This window comes from Lytechinus variegatus, chromosome 9, assembly GCF_018143015.1.
Source record: "Lytechinus variegatus isolate NC3 chromosome 9, Lvar_3.0, whole genome shotgun sequence".
Classification (NCBI taxonomy): domain Eukaryota; kingdom Metazoa; phylum Echinodermata; class Echinoidea; order Temnopleuroida; family Toxopneustidae; genus Lytechinus; species Lytechinus variegatus.
The window spans coordinates 1,261,940-1,287,219 of NC_054748.1; the positions used below are offsets into that span (position 1 = coordinate 1,261,940).

Sequence of the window (25,280 nt, forward strand, 5' to 3'; positions counted from 1 at the left end):
TACCATAGTAGCCACCAGAATTTTGCACACGAAACGCATATTGAACGTTTCCGTCGCAGATGCGAAACGAAAAAAAAATCTCATGTCACACAATTTGCATTGCCGGCTAGAGTTTTACGACGGGCCCAAAAAGTCTCTTCCAAAATCAACTACCGTTGTAAATTAGCTTCCGCGTCCTCAAACGAAAGGTCGGGAATGTAAACAAACGTAGACTCTTCACTAGTCGCTTTTTGGCTACTTTTCCGGAAAATGCATTCGCCAGGGTGTAAAACGGAAACGCGCAGCCCGCGCAGGGCAGTGGCAAATGTTTCCTCGTTAGTCTCGCCTTGAAAGTAGCGAGAGAAATTACTTTTATTTATCCCCTAAAATGCCTGGTAAAATTTGAAGTATTTGTCTTTATCTAAAGACAATAATACTGTCATGACGCATGTCAATATATATTTGTGTCGAATGCTGACATTAATTTTTGCATGAGTTGCTGATGTGTATGATCATAAGGAAAGGCTTTTAGTGCACATGAAAATTTCTGATAATATTGCAGACAAAAATTCTGACCTTGAATTCACCAGTTTGATCACTTAAATCATTTTACGCGGATAAATATTTCCATTTCTGCGAGGAAAATTGAAAATTTACATATAACAAAAGCTTATTTACATAAGACACGAAAATTAGACAGTTTCCCCGACTTAGATTTCTTGGGACTTTTAAATATGATATTTTGGGGACCTTACTGAAATGCACTGCAGTTAAAATATCTCGTGTTGCAATAGGAAGTGGGTTACCCACTCATTGTTAGTAGAATGATTGGACGACTCGCTCACAGACATGTTTTTGAAAAGCTGTTCTTGTATTAACAGAATATCAAATTCCTGGCTTCAGTGGTTTTGAAATGAATGGGCTCTAATGTAAACAGCGTTTCTTTTCAACACATTTGAATGTGATGAAAAGCCCTGCTGTTTACAGAGGAGCCCCTAAATTCCAAGTTTGGTGAAAAGCAATGCACAATGCACACATTCCTTGTTAACCACACATTGAATGGATGAAATGAATAGAAATAGAATAATGGAGACGCATGCACACCTAGTGTGTGAGAGATTTCCCCTTTACCCATAATGAAGTTCATGGTATCAATTGAAACAAAATAATGTTATACAAATTATTGATAATAGTTATTGCATTAGACATAAAACAAGGGTAATAAGTTACTTGGAATAGTCCAACATCATTTATGTAGGATACTATAACTGTAGAATGAAAGAGATTAGAAACAAGCAAGCTAATATGTCTTAAAAATGTCTACAAAAAATGTCAAAACATACATGCAATTGATTCCAGTTGTGTTGTTTTGTGAATTGTGAATTTCGTTGTTTTTCGAACAATTTTTTAAGAACTCTGCCAGTGACACTTTTGGATCATGAATAGCAAGAGATAAATATAGTCATCGATAATTTATGGTTGAAAACACTATTGGCATTGACTGGCATTGTACAGAAAATCAAATTTTTAAACAAGCTTTGATCTGACATGCAGTTTTACAAAAAATTTCATAACTTCGAAACCGCGTACCTCATGGTCGTCACCAGTTTTGTCTTGAAAGATGCGCAAGACTTGAAAAAAGCCTGTGACCTGCGCATCAAAATAAAATTGTACAACATATTAACCACACATGAGATAAGACTCTGAGATACAAAACTGCCTTGATAACTGTCACTTAACCCTATTGACGCCGGGTATTTTGGGAGTGCATATGGCCTCCAAGACCCCCCCCCCCCCTGCCCTTGAGATCTCAGCCGTCGATTGCGCCGAAAATTTATGCATAATTAGTACGCAAAATCATACCTTTTCCTCTAATTCCCTAAATAATCCAAATGTTCTAATTTTTGGTGTAGAAGCTCTTTGTGGTGTTCTCAGCAAATGACCATGAAAAATATTGCGATATCAGAACAACTTCTTATGTAATATATTGTTTTTTGCAGATTCTTATGTATTTCTTTGCTTTTTAGACCTTTTCTATTATTTGATAGTTTTTTACAATGAACTTTGTCGGGGACTCTATTGAAATCATAAAATGCACAAAATAAATCCATTCAGACCAGCAATACTAAAAAAGCTTCAAAACATTTTGTAATCTTTTTCTGAACTGTAGATATATTATCTTGATCAAATTTTTCACACCATGCCTGTTGTTAAAACATTACCCTACTTGCAACGCAATAACATCAATATAAACAAATATGTTGTGTAATAACATTTAATAGATACAATTCGCATAGACTTTCCTTTTCTATTTACAATAACAGTAGATCACATATAAGTACTTTTGCACTTTTTGCACATTGTAACATTGTCATAAATTCCAATAAAGTTAATATCACATAATAAAAGTGATCATTTCTTTCAATTTGATGAAACATAAATCAGACAAATGCAAATGCAGAATGTTGCATTGAAAGAATAACCATACTCAAGAAATAATAAATCTTATTGGAAATAGTGAAATGAGGGAGTAATTAAAAGAAGAAATTCATCACAATTTAAAATAGAAAGCTATATAAGATCTTACATACTTTCTATAGGAATCCTAAAATTGGAAAAAACACGCTACAAAATGGTTAATTTTTATCTGCTTTTTACACAAATTGGCAGATAATCCTCTCTATTCTATGTATTTGTAATTTTCTTCTGACCTTGACGTATGTGGTGTGAATTATGCTTTCCCCACAACATACAGTATGCTTTGCTCAAAAGAGAGGCAAGATGCGATACGAATGTTAATAGGGAAAATTTGTGTACTACAACATAAGCCATTTTGAAGCATGTTTGCCAATTTGATGATCCTCATAGACAGTACAATACTTTTCAAAACTTTCATAACTCCCTTATTTTATAAATTATTTCGATAAAGGAGTGTCTACAGCTACAAAATAACACTTCCTGATCTACGAGAAAAAAATCATGAGATGAAGACTTCAAATATGAATCATAAAGAAGAGTTGACTGTAAATTATGTAACATATTATTCATTTAAATCAAACTGAAATACATTCAAGTAGGTTACTTCCACCAGACTATACAAAAATTGGAATGTGGCAAGATTGGTATTAAAAGCTGCCCCATCTTACATTTCACTTTCTCTAGCCCCTAAGTAAAGAGAAAACTAATAAATACAATTATTCAAAGAATTTGTACATGTACACTTCTGCACACAGAATAAGGATTGTAAAACTATGATCAGAACTCAAAAGAGCATTTTAAAGGATAACATGTAGCTACAGTATATAAATGTAATATTATCATGCATTTCAGACAGTATTACAATGACCCCAAACATGTAACAAATCATATCATATCATGGAAGTCATTTCACATGATTAGAATGATTCGAAAATAATAATGACAATGATGCAGTTATAGTATAGAACATATCACATTAAGATATACACATACAGTAACATACATGTATCTCTGCAATTCAATATGACTTGTACATTATCATATATCCTGGTAGCCATTTACAGTGCACAAACATTTCAAACAATAATTGTGACCTACCACCCCAAAACCACCAATAAGTCGCCAGGCAGGGTTCTATGTAAACAGCCAAAATAGTAATTTAGTCTCAAAAAACCCCAATTAAAAAAAAGCTTATCTGAAAGAGCAATTCTTCTTCATCATACTGAAAATTTGAAGTCGTGAAGTTGAAAAACAGAAAACATATGCAAGTTTCTTGGACACTTCTTTTTCGGACGGAGTGTAAGTTTCACTGAGATTACAAAGTATGCATTCTCATGCTTGAGTGAACCCAAACTTTAAACCTTGTTTTCTCCTTATTTTTTAAAACTCTTGCTGAATTTCCTTTACGTTCAATCAAGTACTTGTAATGGTTATTGTTGGTCAATTTTTAACATATTATATATCATTTTAAAGCTTAGAAAATAAATTTTTCAGGCTACATGTACATAAGAATATCAATATTCATTTCAGCCGACTTATTGTTGGTTTTAAGGTAGCAGGTCACAATTAAATCATAGGAGGTAACTATCTACATCACCTGGGTTGAGAGCAGCACAATGTGGATGAATTTGTTGCCGAAGGCAATTATACCATTGTTGGATATTGAACCTATGACACTCTATTCAAAAGTCTGGGGAATAATTCACTTGGCCAGAGATAAAAATTGTACTATTGAACCCAATGTGATACACTGGTGGAAGCATTTCATAAAACTTCATTCTCTTCGCACACTGAATTAATTTTGGGGATAATAATGGCAATTGTTTCCATTTAATATATCCATATTGGACCATTGATACTTATTATTATTATATAGATGTCATCCAATAACTATTGCCTTTTATTAGCATATCTAATTTGAAGGTAGGGGAGAAAGCTAATTATTACAATTGTTGAATTAATTGTACGAATATGGAAAATTGCAACATCAGCGTGCAAAGGGTTAATGTTCTTCCAAGCTGTCTCCACATTCTATCTTATTGAATATATATTTTTACCTTGAAATTGTTTTACTTTTGAATGAAATAAAATATTTAATCGAAATTAAAATTGAAATCTCAATTGGTTAGTATGAAATGTTCATATAGACTAATGTAGAGAAGTATCAAAAGGAAGGGCATGGTTCGATGAAATCAAAGACAGAAGAAGTATGATATCTAGCACACTATAATGCTTGCTTCGAAGCGTATAACACAAAAAAGCACTTCCACAGCTTGTAATGCATAATAAAGACAGCAGCGGAAATCTTATTTGTGAAGCCTACTTTACAAATAATAGAAGGGGTTCAAGTTTCATTCTGTTTAGAACAGAATGACAGATAATCTTACTTGTTATGTACATTACAGTGTGCCTTATTGGACCTTGAATAATGAAGTCGTAGCATATCATTTTTTGTTTTGTTTTCAGACAGGATATGTATTATTCACATCATGTTTTGAGTTGAATTTCAACTAAGTGGACAAGATTTGGAGTATAATACCAAAAGATACGAATTATGCAGGTGTTAGTGCATATGACAATGATGATGAATTGCATTTTGTACCTGATTTTTAGCTAGAATTCATTGAGGTTTCCAAAGAAACCAAACAATGGCTAGAGAAGCATCTTTGAGAATTCAGGTCAAACTGTCTCAGCCCATTGCCTACTGGGACCTAGTCCACCTCCTGGACTGTTGATATTTTGTACGATACGACTACCAAACACATAACACACTACATCCCCACACCCCCTGAACAGTCACTTCGGGGAAAGTGAATCAGTAAGTTAGGTGAATCACTGGGTAAGGTGAATCACTGGGGTAAATGAATCAGTGGAGGGTGTGTGTGCGCGCGCGGGGTACCAGTAAGGTCCGATAGGGTTTGCCCCTTTGGTTTGCCCAATCAATAAAAATCATCCAGGACGTGGACTAACTGGAACCGGGAGGTAATTATAGAATTCAGCATTCAATGCATTATAAAAACATCACAAGGTTCACGTATCTGAATTTCTTTTTCATGTGCTGTAGCCGTTTTCTACAGTTCAGTATGTCCTAAGCCTTGACCTAAAAAGGTTACATTAAAAGAAACATATCGTCATGAGTTTTAACTGACCATTGTTACAAGCTACAGAAATCCTTGCATCCGATTGGCTCAGAGCAACACTACCAGTCAAAATCACTGACAAGATGCTTCATGAAACACACCCCGGGGGCCCGTATCACAAAGCTTAGCAATGATCGTACAAAAACTTTCTACTATTGACTGTATTGACTAAAATGTAGGCCTACGATCAGTCGTGAGAATCAAGCGTACGATTAATCACTAACCTTTGTGTTACGGGACCCAGATATTCATTGACCCCCATCCGGAGAAGGGAATCTTCACCTTGCCAATTAGCAGGGGGACAACTTAAAAAAATATCAACTATTTGTTCGCCCCACCCAAAGTTTTCTCTATGTTTACCTCTCTACATGACCTACTAAAGCCATAATGAGAACATTACACCTGGGCCCTTTCTTACAAAGCGTTACGATTGATCCGATCAGTTGCAACTATTGACGGCCAGCAACATCTATTATACACGTTTGCTCAAAGCATTTTCTCGCTATGATGTATATTCATGCATTCATAGTCTTCTTGAAAATTCACTGCGCTTCTCTTTGCATACAACAGACGTTGTGCAAATTTTTTCGTAGAAAAAAAATTATGACACTGATGGATTTCCACAGAGTTAGGATTGATTGGATCAATTGTTACTCTTTGTAAGATGGTGCCCCGGGCCCTGTTTACAAAGAGTTCCCATTCAACCTCACGTATATGGAAATCCATCAACGTCATAATTTCCTCTTCAGGAAATTTGCACAATGTCCTTTGTAAGCAAAGAGAAGCAAAATGAATTTTCAAGAACACTATGAATATACAGTATATCTACATGTAGGAAATATTTTGATCACATATGTTTATTTATTTATTATTTATTCGGCACTTCAAACATATTTAAGATTTACAAAGCAATATCAAACGTTACATAAAATGACATAAAAATTATACAGGTACGTGCAATATTTGATAGCAGTTTGTCCAGTGCATCAGTTGGTGGCCAGGGAAGAGGAGAGCAAACTTAATCACTGTGACCTAATGGTCCCTCTGAACAACCAACAGATGCACTGGAAATACTGGTAAAATTTGCATGATGTATCTTAGATGTTGGTGTTGCTGGCTTTTCACAGTTGTTATTGATTGGATCAAAGGTAACTCTTTGTACGACAGGGGCCCTTTTTGTATGAAGCACAAAATAGGATGTATAATTTAAAGAACGTCCTGCATATAGCGGGTTTGATGTACATACTTCAAAAGAATTGCCCATGAGCAAATAGACAAGTCTACTATTTTTGTGACATCACAATGGACTGATTCAACTAGACCTCGTGAGAAACAAAACAAAGGAATGTACAGTACTTGGCTGGCATTCAATCGCTGATCAAACCTTTCTCTAAGGCTTCCTTCTGAAGATCTGCCAATTGCCTAGAGAAAGAGAAAAAGATAGACAAACAAATGTAAGAAAAATGAAAATCCATATTTTACTGTTCGAAATATGCATTAAATGAAGAACTGTTAAAATTTGCTTTGGCAAAATGATCGTGGGCCAAGCAGCCGCTGTACACAGCAAGATCAACGAGGCTCTATCCCTTTAATCGATAAACGACAAACAGGGTAGCAGCAACTCCCACCTTTTAATATAATTTGGTCAAACGCGGCCAGGTTTTGAACCTCCGACCTCCCGGTTATGAGACGGATGCTCTACGAAATTAGCCAACACACCGGTAGGGATAGATTGATTGATGTATACCAGTATACAGAAAGATATACAGACATGGGCGGAAATCCCAGGGGGACAAGGGGTTCGTGTCCCCCTACTCAAAATAGTAGGGGGGACACAATATCAAATGTCCCCCCTACCATTTTTGGTCTTTGGTGATGCTAAGAAATATATTACTGAAAATGGGAATAAAACGTGCGTTTTGGGACAAAATGACCTTAAATTGCAGGTAATACCCTTTTTTTTTGCTTGTCAAATTTTCCAGACCCTTGTCCCCCTACCTTTTGGGAGAGATTTCCGCCCCTGTATACAGAGCAAGAGTGAGGGAGAGAGAGATGGTGAGAAAGCAACATTAATGTTCATGTATATACAAAGTTTTCCCAAAACACATTCAGAGAAGATATGTGATACTTTTACCTGTATTGAATTCCATATATTAGAACACAATTTAAAAGATCCCTGTTGTTACTTAAATTGTTATTGTTGCTTATTATCCTGAAGAGGACAATAACACACTTGTTGAAACATTAAGTTTGGATAGTTGTTTTTCAGGACCAACACATGCGCACAAAAGAATAATGGTGTACTGTGATCCACCCACTACACTCTAGGTTCGAAAACTGCTGTTTTTATTTTCCATTTATGACATTCTGTCCTCTTTACAGGCGATATAATCATCATACCTTCTTAGTTCGTTGACCTTTAACCTGAGTTCTTTATCACTCTGTTTAATATCTCTGATGACCTGTGTAGGTATACTGGTCACTGTATCACTCAACGTCCATCTCATGTAAAGGCTTGACCATAGCGCCTAGAACAGAAAGTCAATACAACTTAGTTAAGTAGAAATAGAGGCTTGACCATAAGGCCTAAAACAGACTGATTAACAGTACAAAAGCGACTAAAATAGAGACTTTAGCATGACAACCCTATTTCATAGATAGAAACAAAATAAATATTGAAATTCAGTATGATAAGAGCTGATTTCATTGTGATTTTTTATCAATTAAATAGCACTCAGTCCAAACGCCAAACTCTTGCATGTAATCAAATAATCTATATGTAATGGGTGCACTAAATATACAATCATGGCTGAAAAATTGGTGAAAATACAAAGGACAATCAATCTTTTTTTAGACAGCAATGCAAAATTTAAAAGGATTTATTTAACTAGTATACGTACAGAGTTAGCTAGTATACGTACAGAGTTAACTAGTATATGTACAGAGTTAACTTGTATACGTACAAGTTAACTCGTATACGTACAGAGTTAACTCGTATACGTACAAGAGTTAACTTGTATACGTACAGAGTTAACTCGTATACGTACAGAGTTAACTCGTATACGTACAGAGTTAACTCGTATACGTACAGAGTTAACTCGTATACGTACAGAGTTAACTAGTATACGTACAGAGTTAACTAGTATACGTACAGAGTTAACTAGTATACGTACAGAGTTAACTCGTATACGTACAGAGTTAACTCGTATACGTACAGAGTTAACTCGTATACGTACAGAGTTAACTAGTATACGTACAGAGTTAACTAGTATACGTACAGAGTTAACTTGTATACGTAAAAGTTAACTCGTATACATACAGAGTTAACTAGTATACATACAGAGTTAACTAGTATACGTACAGAGTTAACTAGTATACATACAGAGTTAACTAGAATACGTACAGAGTTAACTCGTATACGTACAAGTTAACTCATATACGTACAAGTTAACTCGTATACGTACAGAGTTAACTTGTATACGTACCATTTAATTATCTCGTATACGTACAAGTTAACTCGTATACGTACAGAGTTAACTCGTATACGTACAGAGTTAACTCGTATACGTACAGAGTTAACTCGTATATGTACAGAGTTAACTAGTCTACGTACAGAATTGTAGCAGCGATGGCTTTCCATAATGGTACACATTGGAGGTAGATGTACATGTGCAACGGTACATACGTCATGCGTTTAGCCTCTCTTTTGCTTGCATACATGTAAATCATGGTAACTCAAGAGTTGAACAGTATTGAATAAATAAATCCCAGCCATGGCGTAATTTCCTTCAGCAAGAAACTGATCCACGATGTGCTGCACTCGACCCAGGTGAGGTAAATGGGTACCGGTAGGAAGTAATTCCTTAAGAAGCTGTGTGCGCTATGAACGCCTAGCTTAGCCGGGTAATATAGGAGCGCCTTGAGCACCTGACAGGGTGGAAATGTGCGCAATATAAATATCCTATATTATTATTATTATTAAACTCACTAGGCTCTGTGGGGCAACCGAAGGCCAGATGACCTGCTGATTGGGTTGGTAGAGGGGATTGAAGAATGTCTGGAGAATCTGAGGACGGTTGATGTATGTCCTGCAATTAAAAAAAAGATGAGACACAATATTCTTGAAAAAAATGAAATGCACAAATGCAGTTGGAAATATTATGACAGTAATAGAGGTAAAGTGTTTTGCATAATGCATGTGGTAGTGCTTAATATCCCCCTTCCCCTTCATTTCAAAAGAATGAATATGAAGAAGTTGAAGGAGGAAGACAACAAGGAGGAAAAAGAAGAAATAGAAGAAGAGGAGGAAGAAGAGGAGGAATAGGAAGAAGAAGGAAATAAAGAACAAAGACAAGAATAAAGAAGAAGTAGAAGAGGAAGAAGAAGAAGAGGAAGAAGAAGACAAAGAATAAGAAAAAGAAGAAAAAGAAGGAGGATAATGAAGAGGAGGACACGGGTATTAAATGAAAGGACGAGATAAAGAAGTAGAAGAAAAAGAAATAGAGCAAAGGAAGGAGAAGACAAAGATAAAGAGAAGAAAAACAGGGGGGAAAGAAAAAGAAGGAGCAGAAGGCGAAGTGAGGGAGAATTACAGAGAAAAAGAAGACTGAGGTTCAGGACATGATGGAATAGGAAAATAAAAAGAGAAAAGGAAGAAAGAAACAGAAATCATAATGAAACTGGAACTCACCAAAGAGAAACTGTTTTCTCAGATACTCTAGCCATCCTTCTCTCATTCTCATTATTGCACAAAAATGTACCTGAAAAGAGAAAAGTAAAGATATTCACATAACAGATTTCTGTGCTATTATTGTAACTACATGTACCATGAACACCTTAATTCTGATTGGCGCCGAGCCCTGTTACCATGGTAAAAGAAGGTTCCATAAGTTCCTTAAGTTAAGATGGTTATAACTCTTAAAGGGGTACTCCAGGCTGAATCTAAATAATTATAATAATGCTAAAAATTACATCAAAATTCGATTACAAAGTTATTGAATTTTTAAATTTAGCAATATTTTGAGAAAATAGTTATATGCACGTCATCAGGAATATTCATTAGGTGGGCTAATGATGTCACGTCCCCATTTTCCTTTTCCTTATGTTATCACATGAAATTTTAATTGTTTCATTTTTTTCATAGTGTGTAAATATTGTGCCTCCTTTAAAATGAAATAAGTTGCAACAATTGATATCTAGTGCACTAAATCATTTGTCAATCCAACTTTTTCAGTTCTTGGTAGAAAAAAATTAGAATAAACCTACATAAAATTTTATTGTAATAAAATACAAAAGAACAAGTAGGGATATGACATCATCAAGTTGCTGATTGAATAATCATGAAGACATGCCTGGAACTGCTTCACCGGAATGATACAAATCTTCAAAATGCCATAACTTTGTTATTCCTAGTCCAATCTTAATCAAATTTTCAGTGTTTTGCTTGTCTGATTTTTCTTTATCTGATTAAATCATATTATTCTCAGCCTGGAGCATCCCTTTAATGGAATGGGCCCCTCATCTATCACCTTCCTTGCCTGTATTTGGCTGAGACGCCCAGGTATCCTACTGCTAGTACAGAAATACTGACCACTTGTCAGTGTTGACAACTATCACAAAATAGTCCCAATGAGTACATACAAACATTTGTGTCCAGAAGTTAGTGGACCCCATCCAAACTACACCCCTCATGCTGAATGTTGAATGTAGACAACAACACCACCGCAATGTTTGGCAAGCCCAGAGAAACAAACTTTGTTGAACAAACCATTTCAGAGGGTTTTGCACGTTTTTTGCTAATTGGTTTATTGTAAAGAATAGCTTTGTGTGTACACTGTAAAATGCAATGCACACATCACTATTGTTGTATGAGTATATGTATTAGACTTGATGCACTCTGTGTGCATTGTGAATAGAATGTGACTTGAGTTGAACTTGGGCAGTCCGCTAGATGTGACTGAAGTTGAACAAAGTGGGCAAATAATTAGGCTTCATGTCTCTAGTAGCAACTTTTACCGTTTCACCTGGGTGGCCCTATAAGGCAGGTTTGGCTGTGTTTGTTTCAGGTACCATCCCCCTATACTTACCGAACTGGCTTGCGTATGCATTCTCAAACAGCATGATGAGGAATTTCTCATTGAACTCAAAGGAGCAGGGGAATTGTTGGAATATCTGTTGAAATGCAAAACAAAAAAAACGTATCATTAATGACATCCCACGTATTGTATAATGCCCAAATTATAGCTGCCTTTGATAATCATTACGTCAAACCCCCATTTGGAGAAAGACCGCAGTTCAGACTGCAAACTGCGGTATTAGACCCCAAATCAAGTTTGAGATCATGGGGCCGTTTCATAAAGCTGTTCGTAAGTTAAGAGCAACTTTAAAAACGACTGGTGATCATCGCCAATGGTGTGTACCATTTACCGCAAGACAGGATCACCAGTCGCTCTTAACTTACGAACAGCCTTATGAAACACCCACCTGATCAACCCCGCTTGGCCAGGTAATCCCAGCTGTCTCCACAGGCCAGATTATGAGCGTTGGGCCAGGGACGAAATGATAAACAACAGCTGTGCTATTACGTAAGACTTCTCTGCCTGTAGTAGGACCTTCGGAATGAAATTATTGTATTCGATATTTAATCACGTTTTCAAAGGCATATTGTATTCAGAAATTCAATGTTAGTCCATTTTCAATTTCGAATGAAGAAAATCGACCTTGAAATAAGGAAAGTGAGTGAATAACAAGTGACATGCCTCTGGCCGTCTCACCTGCATCACGCGGTTCAATATTGCGGCAGTGCTGACTTCGAAAACTACTCTATCTCGCACAAGAAAAACTTACAGATATATAATGGTTATTCAACAAAAAAAAACCAACATGGCCAAAGTTCATTGACCTTACATGACCTTTGACCTTGATCATGTGACCTGAAACTTGCACAGGATGTTCAGTGATACTTGATTACTCCTTATGTCCAAGTTTCATGAATCAGATCCATAAACTTTTAAAGTTATGATGGTAATTCAACAGATACACCCGATTCAGCCAAAGTTCATTGACCTTTGACCTTTGTCATGTGACCTGAAATGCGCACAGAATGTTCAGTGATGCTTGATTACTATTATGTCCAAGTTTAACAAATAAGATCCATAAACTTTCAAAGTGAAGATGGGAATTCAACGGATACCCCCAATTCGGCCAAAGTTCATTGACCCTAAATGACCTTTGACCTTAATCATTAGACCTGAAACTTGCACAAAATGTTCAGTGATACTTGATTAACCTTATGTCCAAGTCTCATGAACTAGGTTCATACATTTTTTTAATGACATTTCAAAAACTTAACCTTAGGTTTAGATTTGATGTCGACGCCGCCGCCGTCGGAAAAGCGGCGCCTATAGTCTCACTCTGCTATGCAGGTGAGACAAAAAATGGCGGCATGCTTTGCCGGGGACCGCACTCGGGCTATTATGTTATCTTCGGACCGACGTCAAGAAACAGGTGTTTTGATACTTACTTTGGGCAGTAATTGAGAGAAACCATGGAGTAGGTCCATGGAAAAACTGGGGTATAGTGTTCTCAAATGGAGGTTTTCGTCATGATAATAATAATAGTCCGCATTTACCGGTATATAGCGCTTAATACATCGGAACGACGTCTCTACGCGCTTTACAGACATATTATTACCCCGGTCATCGTCGGATCCTTGCATGCCCGCAGACAATGTATGCACATTCAGCTTTCATTCTTCAAATTTGATACCTGGATGAGTTTCACGTCACATGACCAAGGTCAAAGGTCATTTGGGGTCAATGAACTTTGGCCGAACTGGGGGTATCCGTTGAATTCCCGTCTTAACTTTGAAAGTTTATGGATCTTATTCATGAAACTTGGACATAATAGTAATCAAGCATCACTGAACATTTTGTGCAAGTTTCAGGTCTCATGATTAAGGTCAAAGGTCATTTAGGGTCAATGAACTTTGGCCGAATTGGGGGTATCTGTTGAATTACCATCATAACTTGTGCCAATTTTCGTCGCGATTGCGCGATCGACGGCCGAGATCATAAGGGGGGCTGAATCAGCCCCCCCCCCCCCGTCTTCTTAGGCGTCGAAATAGCCCAGTCTATTTTAACGGGTTGTTTCCCATAGACTTTGTACAGGAATCACCCAGTTCCAGATGGCAACAGGTATAGATATTGGTAGAAATAAGTTACAGGCTAAAATAACCATATGGATGTAATGATAGTGTACCTGCCAGACACAGTCTAAGAAGAGAAGAAACACCGGACCAGCGTATTTGTTCTTGCTCTGAGAGAAGACTGACTTGGAACATCTGCTGAGGAACGGATGGCCAGCTTGGATCCATTCTCTCTCGATAAGAGCTTCAAAGCTGTTATGAAGGAGAGAAAAATTTGTCAGAGTGTTGTTTCCCTCCCTATTATCAGTGTTGGGCAATCATCATTGTCGTTATCACTACCATCACCAATGTTTCCATTCTCCTCCCTTTCTTCCTCCTTCTCTTCCTTCGTCTCCTTCTTGTCCATCTTTTTCTTCATCTCCTTCTTTCCTTCTTCTTTCTCCTCCTTCTTTTTCTTCTTCTTCTTCTTTCCTTTATCTTCTTCTTTTCATTTTCTTCTTCTTCTCCTCCTTCTTCTTTTTCTTCTTCTTCTTCTCCTTCTTCTTCTTTTCATTCTTCTCTTCATCTTCTTCTTCATCTCTCTCTTTGTTCTTCATCTCTTTTTTCCTCTTCTTCTTTCCTTCTGTGTTCCCCATTCTCCTCATGCTTAGTAAATCACTCAAACATGATGATGATGATAATCAAATTGTAATCACCACCATAATTTGCATTCATTTATAATTACTTTTAGGCTGTTATCATCCTCATCGCCATCATCATTATCCCCCTCATCACCATACTCATTATCATCATCATCATCACCATCAACAATATCACTATCATCACTACCATAATCATCATCACCGCAATAATTCATAATCATTAGTTTTAGGCTATTCAAATCACCATCCTCATCACAATCAAGAACATTATCGTCTTCACCATCACCACCATCATAATCAACCCCATCATCATCATCATCATCATAATCATCATCATCTCCATCATCATCATAATCATCCTTATCATCATCATCATCCCCATCATCATCTCCATCATCATCATAATCATCCTTCTCATCATCATCATCCCCATCATCATCATCATCATCTCCATCATCATCATAATCATCCTTATCATCATCATCATCATCACTATCATAAACATCACCCCTATCGTCTTTATATCTATACCGGTACTCACCCCCTCACTGTTCTGCAGTCTAAATCGAGAATAACCTGAGCCAATGAGGTCACCTGTAGACTCGCATCCAGACCTTCTGACCCATGAACAAGAACAGCAGAATCTGAGACAAACAAAAATCAAAACAAAAATATACATTGTATAAAAAAGATAACATCCCAAGTGAACACTAAATTTAGAAGAGCAAACTGATATAACAAAGGGGAACATATAAATTATGAGAACAATACATAAATCAAAAAAGCAATTATTTCATAGATATTACTTTGAAAGTAGTACAGTAAATTAGCAAGTCTGTATTAGTTCATTTCAGTGGCTCAGTGGATAAGTCTCCGGACTGTGAACCACAAGGTCCGGGGTTCAAATCCCTTCACAGCACTAGCGTCCTTTGGCAAGGCGTTTATCTACATTTGTCACTCTCGACCCAGGTGTAGTAAATGGGTACCAGGTAGGAAGGAATTCCTTGAATGCTTGATGCGCCCGATCAGGGTAGCCGTGCTAAAGCCGGGGTAATAGTATGCAGCGCTTAGAAACATTTGTATTAAGCGCTATATAAAAAATTGCATATTATTATTATTATTTCCGATTCTCATAAAGAACACTTTATACAATCAAAATATAATAGATGGCAATATAAATACAAAGCATGTGGGGAGCCAGCAGAGGCCATTGACCTTTCATAGGCTGGGCTCCAATACCATAGTGGATACAGAGAGGGGGATGGGGGGGGTACATACATGTGTAATTTTGATGAGCTAATTGTATACATAACTAGTTACTATAACAGTCTACTTAAAGGCCACCGCACACCAAACATGTACGACTGTTCGCAATCCGATTTTGGAACAACTCGCATTTTGATTTTGCTCATTTTCTTAAAAAGTGAATGGAACATATCATTTTATTTGAGATTAAAATTAATTGAAAGAATACTAATACATTATAACCATTTGAGATTACAAGCCTTTATTTCAGAGTAAAGGCCAAATTAGTTTCAAATCGTAGGCAATTGTACGACTGGTATGACGTCATTATGACTAGATAATAAATTAGCTTATATTCTATGAAGGATGATAGCAGAGTCACAGATTTGAACAACAGGTATTCGTACGATGATTTAGAACATTACACAGTAAGATATTCAAAGTCTCAGTATTACATGTAGCATTAAATTCTACTACAGTACATTTTATTCTGAAATCGGGTCGCACACCTATCGTAAGGTGTGCGGTCGCGTTAAGATTCCTTCATGAGATTTTTTTTTAACCTTGTTTAAATGAAGCAATAGATGGGGACATTTCAATATGGTCGCATGGTATTGCATTTCAAGTTATTACTCCAGAATATTTTACTGACTTTCATGAAGTCTGATATTTTAGCAGAGGAATATTGAGCAAGAAAGTATGAAGTATACTAACTTCCGAGGGCAATAGATATCTTTCTCTTATCGCGCTGCCCCGGAAATCTACACGCTTACTCTGCCTCTCAACACCCAGCACTACCATGCAGGTTGTAATCATTGCCGGCTTGATATAACCAACCGCAGTGACCAAATCAAGATCTTGACCTTAGAGGGCGCTACATCAATATATAATTAATTGGTGCCTGTACAGTATGTTCTTGCTCTCTCGTAACGACACTGCGCTACTACGCAGGCTGTACTGTAGTGAGCGTCTCCTTCGCATGATGTAACCAACCAGTTTTTCAAATTAACCCTAAATCTCCCGGGTATTTTGATTCTTGTCATTCCCGGGGGGGGGGGCATTATGGCCCCCCCTTAAGATCTCGGCTGCCAATCGTGCTGGTAGTGTGTGATGTAATCTACAAGGCTGTATGGTAAAATTTTCCAAAATAATGAAATTTTATTTTAAATGAATTAATTATGCTAATTTATGCATAAATCATACTTTTTGCTATAATTCACTAAATAAAGCTCCTACAATGCTAATTTTTGGTAAAAATTTTCTTTGTAGCATTCTTAACAATCGTAGTTCAAAACAAGTGGAATGCCTCTGGCCGTCTCACCTGCATCACGCGGTTCAATATAGCAGCAGTGCTGACTTTGAAAACTACTCTAACTCGCACAAGATGTTCAGTGATACATGGTTACTCTTATGTCCACTTTTTATGAACTAGACCAATAAACTTACAGAGATATGATGGTTATTCAACAAAAAAACCCAACATGGCCAAAGTTCATTGGCCTTACATGACCTTTGACCTTGATCATGTGACTTGAAACTCGCACAGGATGTTCAGTGATACTTGATTACTCTTATGTCCAAGATTCCTGAATCAGATCCATAAACTTTCAAAGTTACAATGGTAATTCAACAGATACACCCAATTCGGCCAAAGTTCATTGACCTTTGACCTTGGTCATGTGACCTGAAATGCGCACAGGATTTTCAGTGATACTTGAGTACTCTAATGTCCAAGTTTAAAGAACTAGACCAATAAACTTTCAAAGTTATGATGGTAATTCAACAGATACCCCCAAATCGGCCAAAGCTAGTTCATTGACCCTAAATGACCTTTGACCTTATCAATTCAATTCAAGTTTATTTTGCTCTCTGCATAAAAATGAACAAAAATGTGGTAAAATACATAGGAACAAAGTTTACATAACATCAAAGACATAAAAAAGCATTGAGAGGGAAGCAGCCAAAAAGGAAAAGAATATCCTTATAAAAAGGCCGACCCAACTTACTTTAAAAAGAATAATAATTTTTGACAATATAAAAAGTAAAAAAGACAATTAGGAGACAATACAAAGGCATAGATACACAAATGGTAAGATTTAGATTATATATATAAACAATATTTACAAACAGGTTTAATTATCAAATATAAAGTTTCTGAAGTTACGTTTGAAAATATTAAAAGAACAAGACGTTTTCAAATTAACCGGCAAAGAATTCAAAAGTAGTGGGCCACGAAAGAAAATAGATTTATGAGAAAGGCAAGTTCTTATTTTAGGGAAGTGGAAGTTTGCAGCATTTCTAGTAGGGTATTCATGAATATTATAATTTAATTCAAAACAGTTCAATAAATAAGAAGGTAAAAGTCCTTTAGAACATAGATACATAAAAAGTCCCATTTCATACTTATACATATTTAAAATTTTCTCTTAATCATGAGACCTGAAACTTGCACAAAATGTCCAGTGATGCTTGATTACTATTATGTCCATGTTTCATGAATCAGATCCATAAACTTTCAAAGTTATGATGGGAATTCAACAGATACCCCCAATTCGGACAAAGTTCATTGACCCTAAATGACCTTTGACCTCGGTCATGTGACATAAAACTCACGCAGGATGTTCAGTGATAATTGATTAATCTTATGTCCAAGTTTCATGAACTAGGTCCATATATTTTCTAAGTTATGATGACATTTCAAAAACTTAACCTCAGGTTAAGATTTCGATGTTGATTCCTCCAACATGGTCTAAGTTCATTGACCCTAAATGACCTTTGACCTTGATCATGTGACATGAAACTCTAATAGGATGTTCACTAATACTTGATTAACCTTATGGCCAAGTTTCATGAACTAGGTCCATATGCTTTCTAAGTTATGATGTCTTTTCAAAAACTTAACCTCGGTTGGTTTTGAAATCAATTTCTTATGTATTTTATTGTTTTATGAATTTCTTATGTATTTCTTTGTTTTTTAGTTTTTTCAAAGGAAATTGTTCCAGACACAATTCTGATCATAAACAAGGCAAAATTATTTAAGTTTAATCAGTAAAAGTAGAAATGATACATTTATGAATTTTGGCTAAATACGCAATTTGCATTGGATTTGTACATGAAATCACGTTTATGAGCAATTTTGGGTCTGACATGCACTTGCATAATGTTGCGTAATGTCGTAACCGCGTACCCGGGCGTCACAACTTTGGTCTCAAAATTTGCGCGAGACTTGAATGTAAAAAGTCAGTGAGCTGCGAGGTGAAAAAATTTCGCGCAGCAGATATATCGCGAAAATTGTTGAGGGGGGGCCATTATGGCCCCCCCCGGGAGAATTATGGGTTAAGGTCTTGACCTTAGAGGGCGCTAGATGAAGATTTAATTCATATGTCCATACGTTATTACTTACTGTCTCCATCAACACACTGTGCTCTTACGCAGGCCATAGTAAGAGTCTCCTTCACATGATATAACCAACCAATTTGTCTGATAAAGATCTTGTCCTTAGAGGGCGCTAGATCAATTTCTAATTTACAGTATCTGTATTTTACAGTATCTTATTCAAAACAAAAAAAAGTATCTGCATGTACTTACTCTCTCTATCAACACACTGTGCAACTAAGCAGGCTGCGGTGAGCGTCTCCTTAACATGGTGTAACCAACCGCAGTTTGTAAGACGACTGATCCATTTGTCGGCAGAGCATCCGTTGTCCATGCATGCTGGGAGTGAAACAGAAGAATAGTGGTAACAAAAATCTGTGAAATTTGATGTTAAAAGGTTTGCATGGTGATATGAACAATCGCGGAAGTGGTTAACAGTACACCACGAGTAGAGTCCTGGAAGGACTCCTGTAGCATTTCACTTCTATTTCCATCCAATTTCATCTCAGTCCTACGAGGACGCTACGCGTGGTGTACCGAATAAACCACTTCCGCAACTGTAATATTCAGTTGTGAAATCTGCAAAAACCATTAGCAATGGCATATGCAGGTTCTAATCCAAGTGACACGTTGGAAGCTCCAAATTGATGCAGGGTTTCAAGTCCTAGCCATGTCTTTCGGTTGGTGACGTTAAAGTTTGGCCTCGGACATAAATATTTCAATCTGAATTGTGTCCCAAAAATCTCAATTACATTACATACATCGATACATTGGCATGGTCTCAACCAATATTATGCTCCAATATTTTCTTTTAATGAAAAATAAGCATGTTTTTCTTTGATAGAGGGCAATGAGAAACAAGTGGAGCGCCTCTGGCAGTCTTACCGACATTCAATATTCATGTAGCAACAGTGCTAACTTTGAACACTACTATAAAATAATTATTCACAAACAACACCATTCATATGATGATACAATACTACGTTCATTGACCCTACATGACATTTGACCTTGATAATGTGGCCTACACTTGTTAGTGATACTTGATTTCCCCTATGTCCACAATTAATAAACTATATCCATTATAAACTTTGAAAGTTATGACAGCAATTTAATAATAACCTCCAACATGGCCAAAGTTCATTAACCTTAATGACCTTTGACCTTGATCATGTGACCTGAAACTTCAGTGATATTTGATGACTCTTATGTCCAAGTTTTAGGAATCAGATCCATAAACATGAGAATTATCATGGTAATTCAAGAAATATCCCCAACTTGGCCAATGTTCATTGACCCTAAATGACCTTTGACCTTGGTCATGTGACCTGAAACTTCAGTGATATTTGATGACATTTATGTCCAAGTTTTAGGAATCAGGGCCCGTATTCCATAAACGAGATAAGATTTTTGCTTAAGTCTTAGCAATTTGTCTTAGCATTTTGCTTGTCTAAGAAATCTTCCCTAGCGATATTCCATAAACTTAAGACATTTGTCTCAAGTCAGGCGATATGGCTAAGCCAAAGTCTCAAATTCTATGACCTTCAGTGACCTTCTTAATGATAAATTGCTGCAGAGGTCACTGCAACAAACTTGCAAAAATGTGACTAAAGTTGTTTTTTCTTAAAAATTTGGATTTTATTGGAACTAATTGCAACTATTGTAGTAAGAGAAGAGCATTCATCACACATATATGGTAAGAATTTTTAATTCTACTTATCTATATTTTTGTTAATTACCAAAACATTTCAATCCCAAACCGAGTGACTTGCACAGTTTTTTTCTGTATCAGTCCCATATATTACTTTTCATGTATTGTTTGTCAAAATATAAATTGAATATATTCTTCTCGACATCTTTACTCTAACTTCAGTCTAAGTATACCTAGGCCCCCTATGGGAAAACTTTTGAGACTAGCCTTGGGTCTAACATTAGGCCTAGATCTAGCCTAGGCCCAATTAGATCTATAATATCCGTCTGTTTGGAGGATAATTAAACATTGTTTTTTACTAGGCCCTAGGCCTAGTTTCATGAAGGCTGCAAAACGTAACTTTGTTAGTCTAGACTCTAGTGGCAATGCATGCCATAGTGGAGCAACCGAGACTGAAGCTATATAGGCCCTAATAGTATATTAATACATCATATAGACCTATATTAGTATTGGCCTAGGCCTAGAACAACATTCAGGACTTAGCCTGGCTTAGCCTTACTTAAGACAGGGATAGATTTAGGGCCTACATGTACTAGAATAGATCTGACTTAGACTAGAGTTAGGCGGTTAGGCCTAGCCCGAGACCAAAAGCTTCTGTCTCCGACTGTATTTTGGTTTTTCAGCTAAACTACGAGTAGGCCTACGACACTCAACAGTCTAACAACATTACGTTGGCCTAGACCCTAATCTCACCAATGATATGACAGTAAATGTCAGAAACTTTTAAATAAATTCCCAGAAACGACGGTTATTCCTGTCTACAGTGCTACTGCTAGGCCTATCACTATGCATTGCTTGCCAACTACGCCTAAACTTAGATCTAGGCCTAGTCCTGACCTAGACATCTATGTACATTCTAAGAAGATCTAGGCCTAGCTCTACTTCTGTTTTAGGTCCATATGTTTGTTGGAGGAGTTCTTAATTTATACATTTTGGGGAGTTTGTTTAGATCTAGGTTTCTAGAAAACAGGCCTAAAAGTAAAGCCTAGACAGTAGACCAACAGCTCAGTCTAGACTGGGGCCTAGATTTAAATAAAAATTTACTTCAGGTCTAGGACTAGGCGGCCTAGCCTATTATGGCTATACTTTCTTCTATTCATTCTGGATTCTATTTTTAGCCTAGCCGGTAGCCCTAACGTTAGGACTGGCTGATCTAGTCAGACTAGTCAACTGTTTGATCTAGAATCTCTAACGTAGGCCTAGATCTAGACGAAAAATAAGACTAAAAGCTAGACCCTATCTAGATCTAGTAGAAGTAGAACTATAACAATCTAGGTGTTAATAGTTATAGGTCGAGATCTAACTTAGAGACTTGTAGACTTTATCAAAATATAGATTCTAGGCCTAGTTCTAAAAAACAGTAAATGTAGGCTAGGGCCTAGGCTATATCTATTCATCTAACAGTAGGCCTGAAAAAGGAAGCAGGCTAGGGATCTAGCATTAAGTTGAATCCAGCCAAATGTGAATTTCTTCTTTTTGGCTCCAAAGTACCGGTACATCTTAGTAAAATCCACATCGACTCAATCTCATTTTCTGGCCTCACTGTAAATCTGTCAAGTTCTTGTCGTAATCTCGGTATAGTTTTTGATTCTCACATGTCTAATCACATTTCTTTTATTGTGTATCAGTTCGCTACCAATTGCGAAATATTGGTTTTATTAGGAAATACTTGTCTCGACCGGCCACAGAAAAATATGTTCACGCAACAAATTTTCCAATATAGACTATAACTATGTCTTGCAGATCTATACCTCAAAATCAATGTGTGAGCCAACTTGTATAAGAAGTGGTTGAAAACTAAAAAGGGTTTCAAACCACAAGATTTTCACCTAATTTCATTATATAATATGTTGTTACCTTTGGCAACACGATTTCTGACACAGACAAAAAATATTATTGCACACTTTCAACTCAAGACTGATGTGTGTGCCAAATTTCATGAGCATTGGTTGAAAAAGATGACGGAGTTCGAACTACAAGATTTTCGTTAAATAATATTTCGTTACCATGGCAACACAATTTTTTATACAGGAAAAATATATCTTAGACATCTTCAACTCAAGACTAATGTGTATGTCAAGTTTTTAGGAGAATAGACCAGTTGAAAACTGATAAAGTAATTCAATCACAAGATTTTCATTTATTTTTTTATTTTTTTTGTTACCATGGCAACACAATTTTTTTATATAGGCATAAAATATGTTTTGCACATCTTCACATCAAGACTAATGTTTGTGCCACATTTAAATGAAAATTGGTTAAAAACTGAGGAAGTAGTTGGAACAGCAAGATTTATACATAATTTTGCCAATATATACCGTTACCATGGCAACATAAATTCTGACACATGCATAAATGTGTCTTGAACATCTTTTCCTCAAATCCAATGTGTGAGCCAACTTTCATGAGAATTGGTAGAAAATTAATGAAGTATTTTAAACGGTAAAATTTTGGCCATAATATATTGTTACCATGGCAACATAATTTCTGAAAAAGAAAAACATTTTCCACCTCCTTACCTTAAGACCAATGTGTGTTCAAAATTTCATGAAAATCGGTTTAAAACATGAGGCAGGAGCTCGAAATGCAATATAGGTATAAATTCTAAAAATTTTGTTGGCTGAATTACCTTGAAACTAATACAATTAAGACAACTCACAGCTGTCTTAAAGTTAGGGCTAAATTCTTAGCCATGTTGTATTTATGAAATACAGACTCTGCAGTTTTAAGAAAAGTTACTTAGCCATTCACCCTATATCTGTCTTAGTTGCGCAAAACCTCTTAGCCAAATTCTAAGACAAAATTCTTAGCCAATTCTTTATGGAATACGCGTTTTGGCTAAGAGTTTTGTCTTAGACAGAAAAATAAGACAAAATGCTTAGATTTTTTACTTAAGCATGCTTATCTCGTTTATGGAATACGGGCCCAGATCCATAAACATGAGAATTATCATGGTAATTCAAGAAATACCCCCGACTTGGCCTATTTTCATTGACCCTAAATGACCTTTGACCTTGGTCTTGTGACCGGACACCTAGGCAGGATGGTCAGTAACACTTGATTATGTCCAAGTTTCATGAACTAGGTCCATATACTCAATAGTTATGCTTTCATTTCAAAAGCTTAACCTTCGGTTAGGATTTGATGTTGACGCCGTCGTCGTCGGAAAAGCGGCGGCTATAGTCTCACTCTGCTATGCAGGTCAGACAAAAATTGTGATTTTTGCTAGACATTTTTTTAAAGTAACCAAACAATGCAAAGTTTCATGGAAATAGTAATGAATTGTAAGCTTATAAAAATGAATTTAATGCGATGATGGCTTTTCTTTCATGTATATCTTACCTTCAAGTAGTTTACAGAGAGATTCTTGTAGGATACTGGGTTTATCAAGAGGCTTGTTGACACGCCTCCATTGGGGATAATTCACTTCTGTCTCAAAACCCCCACCTGAACAAATATGAAAAACAAGAAGAGAAAAATCATTATCACCATTTTCGTGTGGAACAATACACACATATCTCCAATTTTGAAGGAAAAAAATAGTAGAATTTGGGAGAAACAGGCTGTTTTAAAGACATACATGTAGTATTAATTCTGATTGAGAAGTTTTGGAGACAACATAAAACAGTGCATTTTGTCTAATTGATAACATGTACAGTTGTATGTAACTCAGAAGAAAATACAGGTCATCCCTACAAACTTGTTTTGATGCTCATTAGATTGTTGCTGAACAGAAATGATCATATCATTGTCTAAAATGATACTCCAGGCAAAAAAAAATACTATGATTTAATCAGATGAAATAAATTAAAACACTGAAAACTTCATCATTAGGAATTTTACTGTATTTCAGTGAAACAGTTTTATAATATCCTCATGAACATGCAATGAGCAAGCTGATAATGTCATATCCCGCATTCTTTTCTTATTTTTATAATAATATTAATAATAGTGATGTCTTATTGAGTGCACACACCGTCCAGAGACGCGCATGGCGCTAAGTATGAACTTAGTTATATTCATTATCCTATAATAAAGAAAAAGGAATGACTACTGATTTGATATGTAAGATAATCATTCCGGTATTTTATGTTGTTACATAGAAAACATATGATGGACACTTGTATGAAAATATGAAATAATTATGAATTCATGTAATAACACAGCAAAAAGAACATGGAGACATGAAATTATAAGCCCACTTTATGTATTGCGTATTTTTTATGCCAAGCATATCCACATGCATTTGGTGTCACTGAAAATTTCCTTGTAGTAAGGTCATTATCTCTCTCTCCTGCATGTTCAAATCATATTATTTTCAGCCCTGAGTACCCTTTTAATTTCCTGACCTTTGGTTCTTGCGGCCATAGCTCCATTCAATGACCTTGTATCGATGATATATCCCCTCTTTCCAACACTGAGGGCAGCATTTAATAGTCTCTCGTCGTCCTTGCATCGTTTGGTGTTGGTCCCGGTCAGTGGCTGACTGCTTCGTAGGATAACCGTCTGAAAAACAATTACCAATCAAAGATGATAATTATGGGTGATCATGTAGGGCATTATAC

The 25,280-nt window shown here is 36.3% G+C and overlaps 1 protein-coding gene across 6 annotated transcripts in view; it reads right to left on the reverse strand.

The window, feature by feature from the left end:
* Positions 1–6,433: 6,433 nt before the first annotated feature.
* The window catches only part of LOC121421122 (myotubularin-related protein 9-like), a 46,880-nt gene continuing 28,033 nt past the window's right edge, over positions 6,434–25,280 (reverse strand). For 4 of the 6 annotated variants that reach the window (XM_041615762.1, XM_041615763.1, XM_041615765.1 and 1 more), the window contains 10 exons: positions 25,065–25,221; positions 24,058–24,162; positions 19,218–19,343; positions 14,926–15,028; positions 13,857–13,995; positions 11,684–11,768; positions 10,288–10,357; positions 9,586–9,685; positions 7,998–8,125; positions 6,435–7,019 (listed from right to left, as the gene is read on the reverse strand). In XM_041615762.1, the coding sequence (XP_041471696.1) occupies positions 6,965–7,019; positions 7,998–8,125; positions 9,586–9,685; positions 10,288–10,357; positions 11,684–11,768; positions 13,857–13,995; positions 14,926–15,028; positions 19,218–19,343; positions 24,058–24,162; positions 25,065–25,221 (1,068 nt within the window). In that variant the 3' untranslated portion in view covers positions 6,435–6,964. Of the gene's footprint in view, positions 7,020–7,997; positions 8,126–9,585; positions 9,686–10,287; positions 10,358–11,683; positions 11,769–13,856; positions 13,996–14,925; positions 15,029–19,217; positions 19,344–24,057; positions 24,163–25,064; positions 25,222–25,280 lie in introns of all 6 variants that reach the window. The other 2 variants (XM_041615761.1, XM_041615760.1) reach the window with 1 other exon arrangement.